Source organism: Chlorocebus sabaeus, chromosome 24 (genome assembly GCF_047675955.1).
Source record: "Chlorocebus sabaeus isolate Y175 chromosome 24, mChlSab1.0.hap1, whole genome shotgun sequence".
In the NCBI taxonomy this organism is placed as follows: domain Eukaryota; kingdom Metazoa; phylum Chordata; class Mammalia; order Primates; family Cercopithecidae; genus Chlorocebus; species Chlorocebus sabaeus.
This window is the reverse complement of record NC_132927.1, coordinates 76636425-76648397: the sequence shown is the minus strand read 5'-3', so window position 1 is coordinate 76648397 and position 11973 is coordinate 76636425. Positions and strand designations below refer to the sequence as shown.

Genomic DNA, 11973 nt, shown 5'->3' with positions numbered 1-11973 from the left:
TCCTCAAGTCCTCAGGCCTTGAAACTAGGCAAAGCACACAAACACCTTATGTAACCAATAGCATGAGTTCAGGGTCATCTTGGAAAATAAATGTCACTCTGGGGTGACAGTTCTTTATACAAATAGTATGCTCCCCCTCTCAACCCCACTACCAAAAAGGGGGAAATAATAAGAAATTCAAAAATAGAAAACAACATCTTGTTAAGTGTAAACTTATCCTCTGGAGTTTTTATATTACATATGCTAGAAACATGCATTTATTTCTGCTCAGATGTACGAAAATATGTCTATCAGTATTACTTATAAATCAGATTACTCCTCAAGACAATGGACTCGCTGTTAGAACACCATTTCAAACCTTAGTAAATTACATCGTTAGCAAAGTTATAAATTCTAACCACAAGCAGAATGGGTTGAAGTTACACCCAATGAGAACTACCTCTACTCTTTATATTGTTGCTCATTTGTTAGTTTCCTATTGTTGCAAAGTCAGTGCTATGTTAACAAGGAACTTGTTTTCTTGGAACCCCAGATTAAACTTACAGAAGTTAACTCTGCAGACTGAGAAGACACGTGAACAGAGAGAGTCAAGGGGAGTGATGACTATTTCAGAGACAGGAAAGGACAGAAGAGATGACCAAAGGCACCCCCAAGGGATCAAGGCACAGAGGAAGAGGGACTTCATCCACACAGGAGCCTGGCTTCTGCAGGCCATGGCATGGCTCTCGGGGCTGCCAGCGGGGCTCCCCATAACATAGGTATGCTCTGCGGTGGGCCCTTGGGCAAGGTCCTGAGGACAGTGCCAGGGCCAGGCTCCAGTGCAGCACAATGCTGGGCAAAGGACTCCTAACACAGCCATGCTGGGGCTACTCAACCCGACAGTGGGGAGGGAAGGTGTGGGTGCTCACAAAGCAGGCATCCATAGAAGCCCCTGCCCAGGTCGAAGTCAAAGAACTACACGTTCTCATCCGAGCCCTCGGCACTGAAGGCCTCCACCATGGGCTGACCTCTCTCCTGACTGGCAGATACAGCAAAGCCTGGCTCACCCAGAAAACAGCTGGGCCTTCTGCTTAACTGAGTTCCATCAAACTACCCAAGGGGTAACAGATTCTGGATAATTTTTTAAAGGGTCTCAAGTTAAATGTTTCATTCATTATTCACAAAAGGCACTTCAAAATTCCAGAGCCACAGGGTCACTGTTATTGGGTCTCCAGTCCTCCTGTACGGGACCGATGGAGAAGCTCTAAGACATCGGGCTACGTGTTTCACCTGATGGGGTCCCTGGCCGTTTGTAAATAAATCTCGGATATTAGCTAGTTTGTCATTTATCTTGCAGTCAAGCATACACAAAACAGAAAGACACAGTATGTTTGCACTTTGAATAAATGAGATTTTGCTGTATCATGGCAGTTTATAAAATATTCTCAAGTCTGTTATTTGACCGTAAGATCCAACATTGTAATTGTACATTTAAGAGGTTACAATGTGAGAGGTACTCATTGAGCACAATTTTCTAATAATCTAATCACCTTGCTGATTTGCACCCAGTGTCCATTTAGAAACATGAAATTACGCTACTGGTACTCAATTGCCACATTGCTAGTATTTAATAAGGACTCCACTAGATGGAGGAACAAGGGCTCTCAAACCAAATAACCAGTGACCACAAGCATTTCCTGTCAGACAAGCCAAGGCCCTGCTGGAGCTGCCTCTGAAGGCAGCAGGGTGGACAGGCCTGGTCTTCCCTCTGTGTGCCCCACTGCCAGGTGGCACCTTACCTTGCGCAGGCGCTCAGGCTGCACAGTGGTAGATGCTTCACTCACACTTGCCGGGGGCGAAAATCACAGCCTATGACCAACCTGGCCTGGGGTGTTCTGAGGTAGTTCCTGAACTCGGGATGCCTGTTACCTACTCTCCTTCAGATGTCAGGACATGTAAGAAGTATTAAAATATCCATGCATCGCTTTCATCAATAATCACTGTAATTGAGTGCAAAATAAAGGAAACTTGAGTTGCTTTATTTAGCTTCCAATTTCTGGGAGGCTCAAGAATTATAAGTATTCTGGACAACAAAAGAAAATAAGACTGTGCTTACAGATCTTGTTCTGCCATATTCTTGCTTTAGGATTGCTATTTTATTGTTGCCCTTTCTGTTACATGGGATGTACACATCAGGTGTTAAAAGGTACAATACATTCTACAACTGAGCACCACTTTCTGTAACTGAACAGGCAAAGAAATTACACTGAACATCAGCATCTGGCAGTATTTTTTGGAAAAAAAAAGTGACTAAAATGGGTTTAAATTGATTAACACTATTAAATCACATCTAATATTTGATACTACATGATTCAATACAGCTATACGATACAATTATACAAAATGTGTTAACATCAAAGAATACAACCAAAATTAAGATAGCAAACAAAACCTATATAACTTTTTTTTTTTTTTTACAGGAAAATACTTTTGAAGTATGCATGTAACTGCCCATTCTTTTAAAGAAAATCTACTGCAAGCAAAGTTATCAACCTCCAGAAAAATCACACATAGCATTACTAAGCATATCCCCAAAAAAGTGTACAATATGCACACTTGGAAAATACAAAATTAAAAAAATTGTAAGCAACAGGTGAGCTTCATATTTATAAGAATGTGAAAAGAAGTCCCATTTTTAGCACTGTTGTATAAAGAATTGTCTTTTGATGCGAAGTTCATGAATTGTCCTCCTGTTGGGACCACACTTTACAAAAACACTGTGTTTTTGAAACGAGATTACAGAGCAAGATAGAGCATCTTAGCAATGTCATCTTAGTAAAGTTTTTTTTTTTTTTAATTTTTACTACTTTATCAAAACATGTCCCTTAGGTGTGTAGGATTCATTTTTAAAATTCTTCCTAGAAATAATATACAAAGGAGAGGCATATTTATTCCCAATCACACTTCTGGAAGATGCTTCCCGTGGTCGAGAAGGGTCTTCTCTCTTCTTTTCACTGGTTGTTTTTGGCCTTAGCATGTGTTAAGATGTGAGATTTCAGGTTAGTTGACTGAGCAAACTTCTTATTACAACCATCGAAGGGGCACACATAGGGCCTGTCTCCGGTATGGATTCGCACATGTGTGCGCAAATTGAAGTCCAGTGAAAAGCGTTTCCCACAGCCTTCGAACGTGCACTGTCGAGGAAAGACCAGAGATCAACCCACTCAGCAACTCTGACCAGACCCTGGGAGTCAGTAGCTCACTGCTTTGCTAGAGAACAGCCTATGTATTTTACCAAACACTTTTCATTCCTGCCCGGCATGAACTTTGTAGATATATTCTAGAATCAGCAGGCAGGTTGGACAACCCCGAAAACCCAAGGATAGCCCTCATGAACTGTTTAAAACACTTGGCAAAATGGCAAGTCTTCCTAAATGCAGGCTAGAGTGCTAGTGCTGTTGTAAACATTTGCAACAGTAAAATACAAATGATTAAGGGTTCTGGTGTCAGTTGTCAAAAAAGAACCATGTTAGATTTACTAACTGCACTGCTAGTTCTTTCACTTATTTATGGGCTAAAAATAAGACAAAATATTACCTATACTTACACTCATACAACAAAACTTTAGAACCTTTTTCAATCAGTAATTATACTATTAACTACCAAAAATAAATTACTTCAATCCTGTAATGAATGAAGTAGAAACTGAGTTTTAGGTATGGTCCTGATCAATCCTGTTCTCCTCCTGCCATAAAGTGTACTCCATCAACACCAATACATTCCGTACCCAGCACCACAGAGGTTATAGACAAGGAAGTCCAGATCCCCGGCAACCCTTCCAAGAGACTCCCCAGGAGTTTTCTTTCTCACTAAGGAGTAATAAGACCCCAAGTCTCTGGGCTGGCACCTCCTGCCTCATCACCACACCACCCTACACTTGCAGTGTTCAGACAGGCAAGGCAGCGTGGGGAAGAGAGGGAACTGGCTCTACCTGAAAGGGCTTCTCTCCAGTATGAACCAGTTGGTGTCGTTTTAGTTTTGAACTCTCAACAAAAGCTTTGCCACATTCTGCACAGACGTGGACTCTGGGACCGTGGGTGTGCAGATGTTTTCTCATGGCCGAGTTATCCCTGAACATCTTTGTGCAGCCCTTAAAACAGAGAAAGCAGCTTAGAGGTTCACATTGCAAACTGTTAGAAAGGATTCAACCATTTAACAGCCTTTACTGACATATTAAAACAAAACCACCTCCCCAACCTCCCATTTTAATTTTACTTAGTATTACGGTAGAACATTAATATCATTTAAGACAAAAAACAGACAGCTGAAAAAGTCATCATTTAATGCAAACCCTAGTTTTACAGATGAGGAAACTGAGGCTTAGAGATGTCTTTAAGTAGACTTGCCCAAGGTCACACTACTAGTAGTAGCCAAACTGGGACTAGAACCCAATACCCCGGCTTCCAGCTATACCACAGCCGCCTCACCCAACTATGTCCCCCAAAATGAAGTAACAGAAGCACTGCTAAGCAAATGGAGTTAAAATGACGGTAGTCCACCACTACCTTTGGTGGCCCCATATTCTGTGCTGCAACAATGGACTGTCATTCTCCATCGCCTACTGTTCCCTCTTCTCTCTTTGCCTCTTTCCCCTTCTTGACAGAGAAAGAAGCAAGAGGGTCTCCAAGGAATGGCAACTACAGAAGAAATTGATTTTGTGAGACACTAGGAAAAGGAAGAAGCAGGCAAACTGATACCAGTGCAGGGCGGGAAAGGCAGATGGATGTGTGGTGCTCGAGAAGCATGTCCTTAACAATTTCTTCTGCAGTTGCTGCCCAGTAATGGAGTGAATGGGGAAATGGTAAGACAGCATGACAGAAGGACAGCACAAGTCACTAGACAGCTCACAGGCAGAAGGGAGAGGGAAGCCACAGTTTTTCCGCCTTGACCCTTAGAGGTTGAATTTCCATTTAGAAAATGGAAATTTAAAAAATTTAACTGGTACACAACGTATACATGCATTGAAACATCACATGGTACCCCATAAATATGTACAAGTATTGTGTCCATTATAAAGAAAACCTTAAGAAGTATACAGAGAAGCTAAAAGGATGGCAGGCACTTCTGGCCTAACTGTTTTCAAATGCTTGTTATTTTGGCCCTGATGGAGAGAGGTTTACATTTCAAATCGCCACATTAAGAACGCTGGCAAACAACAGGAAGGACCTGCTAGTGCACAGTCATTACAGGGATGAGACCATGAAGCTAAATGTAGCCTGCTCCAATTGTTCATTTTTAACATTCTTTATTCCACTCAATCTCTCCTACTTTGTTCTCTGTACCTATGTGATACTTGATTTTTTCTGTTAGTCTTATATCCAATTAAGTTTGAAAACAGCCCCCAACAAATACCTCAAAAGTACTTTTCAGGTTATCATTTTAAAGACTAACTACATTTGAAAACAATTAAGTGCCTCTCTAGTAACACAAAATTATTATTAAGTCTTTATTTGGCTTAATTTAGCAACATCCAAAATAATTTCCAAATTTCAGTTACAAGCCTACATTCCCATAAAGGTCAATGGGTGAGACACAACCCAGGATCTTAAGACTGACTTGTTAATACAATCCAAAAAGAAATGAAACGCTAACAGTAGAGTCAACACAGTAATCAAGCATCAGCTCCCTGCAGTCATCCCATTTAACAGTATTTAAATTTAAGTGGGCTTTACTAAATAACAAAACTTCATCTCTTGGATTTAGAAACCAAAGATTCTAATTCCTTGCTTCATTTAAATTATCAAAAGCAGAAACAAAAGTGCAAATTTCTTATAAACTCTCTAAAACTTCATCAACAGTTTAATGAACACTCTCCCCCTAGCATTACTTACTTTATGAGGGCAAGCTATTGTTCTTGGAGCATCATCTTCTTTAATTTTTCTTGGCTTCATTCTTATCAAAAGAAAAAGAGAGACAGACAGATTTGTAGGAGTGGGTAGACTCAACTGGCATAAATCATATAGTCCCTAAAATGCTTTCCTTATAGGCACCCAAACTAAAATGATACACTTCCATGAAGGAGAAAGAATGAGACAACTCGAATTCACTAAGTACCAAAGACTGTGAAGCACTCTTCCCATCTTACAGATAAGGATGCTGAGGCTCAGAAACATCGAGTTGCTGCCTACATTCTCATAGCTAATAAGCTGGTGTAGCTTAGAATGGCACTATGATCTGTGTGATTCACATACCTGTTCTTAACTCCAAACACTTAAAAAAAAACACAAAAAATCAACTCAGACAATCACAGACGAATCTCCTCGTGAGAGGCAAGGGAAGATATCCAAAAGCAGCTGCTGCAATGATGAAGTGCCTTATGAAAAAGGAGCTGTAAACACAGGAGTGTCCTAAAATATCCATCTCTATACACAAAATGGGTCCAATTAGTACTGACACAAATGATCTTTAAAATGTATCATTTTAAAGGGTACAGAAGAGTCCTTTTCAATCAAGATTTATAGACATTAAATATCAAATATCTCTGGAAGGACACACAACAAACCATTAGCACCAGTTACTTTGGGGAAAGAGTTCCTAGGGCCTGGTGGACAGATGGGAACACCACATCCTCTCACACCGTTACCCTGCTTCTGGATGGGGGCTTGGAAGTTCTCGTTTGTACCAAGTGTCCTGGTAATGTGGTAACCATCTGGCAGAGCCCTATGTGAAATTACTATCCAGAGAGCCTCCTGGTTTGGTAACTTACCTACCTGCTTTTGCCACTGAATCAAGCTTTGGACTTTTGACAAAACTTTCTCTCCAAATACTCCCTAAAGATCTGTTTGTGGTAGAGGGGTGAGAAATTAAGGGTTCCTAAAAAAACTGGAAAATAAACTTAAATCTCGGAAACAGATTTTCTTTTTGTCCCTAGTTTTACCCATCTCACACCCCTCCATGATGGTTCATATTTAATGAATACTAAATCAGCCGGGTGTGGTGGCTCACGCCTATAATCCCAGCACTTTGGGAGGCCACAGTGGGAGAACTGCTTGAGTCCAGGAGTTCAAGACCAGCCTAGGAAACACAGTAAGATTCTCTCTACAAAAAATAAAAAAATTAAGCCTGGGCAACATGGACAAAACCCTGTCTCTATCAAAAACAAATGAACAAACAAACCAACAAAAAACAAAGTCAGTCAGGCATAGTGATGTGTGTCGATAGTCCCAACCACTTGGGAGGCTAAAGGCAGGAAGATCTCTTGAGCCCAGAAGGTCACGGCTGCAGTAAGCCATGACTATGCCATTGCATTCCAGCCTAGGTGACAGAACGAGACTCTGTCTTGGATTTAAAATAGCCAAGTGTGGTGGCAGATGTCTGTAATCCCAGCTACTCAGGAAGGTGAGGGAGGAGAATTGCTTAAGCCAGGGAGGCCGAGGTTGCAATGAGCCGAGATCGTGCCATTGCACTCCAGCCTAGGCGGCAAGAATGAAATGCTGTCTCAAAAAAAACAAAAACAAAAACAAAACCTATAAAAAACTAGCTGGGGGCCACTATTCTGAGTGAAGTAACTCAGGAATGGAAAATCAAATGGGGTATGTTCTCACTTATAAGTGGGAGCTAAGCTATGAGGATAACAAAGACATACAGAGTGATATAATGGACTTTGCGGACTGAGTGGGGAAAGAATGGTGTGAGATAAAAGACTACATACTGGATACAGTGTACACTGCTCTGGTGAGGGGTGCACTCAAATCTCAGAATTCACCAATATAGAATTCACCCATGTAACCAAAAACCACTTATACGCCAAAAGCTAATGACATTTTTAAAAAAGTCAAAGTTGGGGGGGGAAAAAAAAGCCCACTTAAGTGAATCCTTAAAAGCAAGAGCTAATTTACTACCACTCTTTTGTTACCAAAAAAAAAAAAAAAAAAAAAAAAAACTCCTTAAAAAAAAATTAATTCTGTGATCTTTTAAGTTTGTGAAGGCCCTAACAATGTCCTTCTTCACTTACAATCTGGGAAAAGGATTACCTGATCTGTAACCTGAACACATGAAATCATTGGTTAAACTTTCCATGCCCTGGAGGAGTATATGAGGAACAACAAATCTGGTAACTATCACTTATCTCCATGGAGTTGGTTCAAGACTGTACATATTTGCTATTTTAAATTCTACGAGAACATTTTCAATTCAGTGTCCTCCCCTATCCCAACCCTGTAGATATTTGTCCTTTCTTGTAAATGGATTATAGATTGAGCATCCTTGAACATCCAAAATCCAAAATCTGAAACTGAGTGCTAACATGACACACTCATGTGATGGGGTCACAGTCAAAACTTTGTTTCATGTACAAAATTATTTAAAATATTGTATAACAGCCTGGGCAACAAAGCAACACCCTGTCTCTAAAAAAATAAAAAGTTAGCCAGACGTGGTGGCATATGCCTACAGTTCCAGCTACTTGGGAGGCTGAAGAGGTAGAATCCTTTCAGCCCAGGAATTTGAGGCTGCAATCCAACTTCGGTGACAGAACAAGACCCTGTTTCAAAAAAATAAAATAAAAGTATAGAATTGCCTTCAGGCTATGTGAATAGGGTGTAATGAAACATAAATTAAGTTCAAATTTTGTGTTTAAACCTGAGTCCTAGCCCGAAGATAACTCATTATGCATATGCAAAACCCCAAAATCCAAAGTGTTACTGTTCCTAAGCATTTTGGATAAAGGATGCTCAACCTGTAACACCAGTGAGCAAGTATTTCGTAAGTGCCTGTTGTAAACAGGACTCTGAACTAGCCTTTCTTATCTTAAATACAAATAAATCCTGGAGTTTTGGTCTGAGTTCACAAAATCAGGTAGGACAAAATTTGGTGCCACTGCGCCACCTTGAGGTTACATCAGTTTGGAAAACAACAGTGATTGATATGAAAGGTTTCTATTCCACTCAAATATTATTTTTTTATTACTGATTGACTGACTGAGACGGAGTCTCGCTCTGTCGCCCAGGCTGGAATGCAATGGGGCGACCTCGGCTCACTGCAAGCTCTCCCTCCCGGGTTCAGGTCATTCTCCTGCCTCAGCCTCCCGAGTAGCTGGGATAACAGGTGCCCGCCACCACGACTGGCTAATTTTTTGTATTTTTAGTAGAGACAAGGTTTTACCGTGTTAGCCAGGATGGTCTTGATCTCCTAACCTCGTGATCTGCCAGCCTTGGCCTCCCAAAGTGCTAGGATTACAGGCGTGAGCCACTGCCGCCCGGCCTTTTTTATTTATTTATTTATTTTAAGTTTCAATCTTCCCAATTAAGAGTATTTATTCTTTGAAAATTTTTGTTTTGTTTTTGTAGAGATCTGGTTTTGCCATGTTGCCCAGGCTAGTCTCAAACTCCTGAGCTCAAGCAATCCACCCGCCTAGGACTCCATGGAAACATTCTGTGTTGACTGTGAAGATGGCTACATGACTGTTTGTCCAAATTCACAGAATAGTACATACATACCTAAAAGGGAATAGACTTTACCATATGCAAATTAAATCTTAGTAAATATGGCTTAGTAAGGGTCCTCTCCCATACATTTTCTTTTTCTTTTTTTTTGAGATGGAGTTTCACTCTTTTGCCCAGGCTGGAGTGAAGTGGTGCGATCTTGACTCACTGCAACCTCTGCTTCCTAGGTTCAAGCGATTCTCCTGCCTCAGCCTCCCGAGTAGCTGGAATTACAGGCGTGTGCCACCATGCCTGGCTTTTTTTTTTTTTTTTTTTTTTAATTTTTAGTAGAGACGGGGTTTCACCATATTGGCCAGGCTGGTCTGGAACTCTTGACCTCAGGTGATCCACCCACCTCGGCCTCCCAAAGTGCTAGGATTACAGGTGTGAGCCATGGCACCCGGTCCCCCATACATTTTCCTAGAGTTATTCTTAGTAACTTCATTTTTTAAAAGATATTTTATCATGGAAATTTTCAAATATGCCCCCAAAGTAAAGAGAAAGTCTCAGGTACCATTTACCCAACTCTTCGTTTGTTATTATAAGTGGTATTATTTTTTCTTAAATGTCATTTTCAAAATGTGTGCTAGTATTTAGAAATATATTTAATTTCAGAATGAGAGTTTAAAATGCATTTGGACAAATACCCTTGGATTTAAGGAGTAAGTGGAAGGTTTAAATGCAGCTACTCTTAAGCTCCTTCGCAAATCATCCTCCTTCACACAGAGTGGCAAATGCAGCAGTATACGTTGGTACTTTTTACATTTTATTTGGATGCCAACAATGAAAAAGGTCATTTTCCAAAAAAACACTTAGGTTAAAACAGTGTTTCATTTTACAAGTAAAGAGTAAAAATCATACACTACCACTGAGAACATCTTCTCACCCTCCTCAACTATTCAGAAGTAACTAAGATTTAAGTCTTCCATTCACCAGCTGAGCACTTTTGAACCCAGAGAGTCCTTCTGAACCCGGAGACAATGATGACAACAGCATAGACATTATGAATGAGGCAGTATGGGATGTGTGACTTGGAGCTGACTTCTACTAGCTTCATGACCTTGAGCAAACTGTAACTTCTCAGCCTCGGTTTCTTATTCTGTAAAAAGGTATAATGCTACTTACTTAAGAGATGTATGTTAAGCACTTGGGAAATGATAGCTCTTGTTACCATTGGCTATGTGTTAAATGGGTCTAGCTAAAAATGAGTTCATTCTTAACCAGACTTTGATAAAGGACTGAGAAACTGGAGAAAGCATGGTACTAGGAGGAACACACCCCCAATGCAGTACCTGTTACCTAGAGGAGTCAGGCACCCAACGACTCAAGTTTCCTGTCAAATAGAGAGAGAGAATACACTCCTAATGACATGATTGCCCGATGTATAATAGCTCATTCTGGCATATGTGGGAAGAACGTTGTAAAGATTGGACTTCAGAACCCAAACTTCTGGCACAGTATCAGCAGAGCACTGTGTAAACTGAAGTTCTAACCAACAGATCTGCAAATATCCCAGAAAGGGAGATGAAACATTTTTGGAGCAGTGACTTTTTAATGCAAATAAGCCTCTTCCATACAAAACAAGGTTAGCTGACTTCCAGACCAGAACCATCCTCTCTGATGTGTGCTGTTGGTACAGAAGTTTCTGTGTAATACGGCTGCCATTTGCAAGCATGATTCACCTCCCTTCTTTGTGAAAATATTGCCTTAGATAAAGTTTGTTCAATGAATTATCTCTTAAATATTAATATTCATGTGATGATATTGAAGAGTTTTGAGATATTTTCATTTCCATTATCACATTTCATCTATACGTTAATACTGTGAAAGTCTCAGGGTAAGCAGTGAACGACAACAAAAAAACCCAGTTTGGGACTGGCCTAACCATTCTATTTTAATCTTTCTAGACCAAAGGTTTTCAAAGGTCTAACTTTATTTAGTGAAATACATACAAAGGTGGTCACTTTACAGGAAACAGAACTCACTGGACCCCACTCACTGACCACCTTTCGAAATATTTACTGAACAGACATTTCAGGAAAAAAAGTCATCCACAGCCTGTCCACCTTCCCAATGTCAGATTTTCCAATTAAAGTCATTACTGCTTATATTTTGCCCACGTGCATATGTAACTGATTTACTAGGCAGTCTAGGTTGAGTGTGGCATGAGCCTGAAATACTCTTTGGACAGTTTCAAGTCCAGTCCAGCACCCCATCACCCCAGTGCACAGAGGAGACAGAAAAGCAGCTTACATTCTACCTTAAGCCAACAGCTGCAGCTCTAATGCCACTTTGTGAGTGCAGGAGGCGAAGACTAGAGGCCACCAGGACAAGTTCTATGGGCCGTACTTAGCAAAGATGTGGTCTGGTCCCCAAGAGGTTAAAACTCTTGGTGCCTCTGTATCTTCTGCTTTCAGAGTCCCCAGCATCAATTCCTGAGCCTCCAGAAAATCCCACTCAACTGTTACACACATCCTCAAAATGTGAAGATCTAACAAAAGAGGGCACCTAG

The 11973-nt window shown here is 40.6% G+C and overlaps 1 protein-coding gene across 1 annotated transcript in view; it reads right to left on the bottom strand.

Moving 5' to 3' along the window:
• Window positions 1-1997: 1997 nt before the first annotated feature.
• The window catches only part of YY1 (YY1 transcription factor), a 40834-nt gene continuing 30858 nt past the window's right edge, over window positions 1998-11973 (bottom strand). The window contains exons 3-5 of the mRNA XM_007987835.3: window positions 5871-5931; window positions 3971-4129; window positions 1998-3173 (exon numbers count right to left, since the gene is read on the bottom strand). Coding sequence (XP_007986026.2) covers window positions 2991-3173; window positions 3971-4129; window positions 5871-5931 — 403 coding nt within the window. The 3' untranslated portion in view covers window positions 1998-2990. The remainder of the gene's footprint in view (window positions 3174-3970; window positions 4130-5870; window positions 5932-11973) is intronic.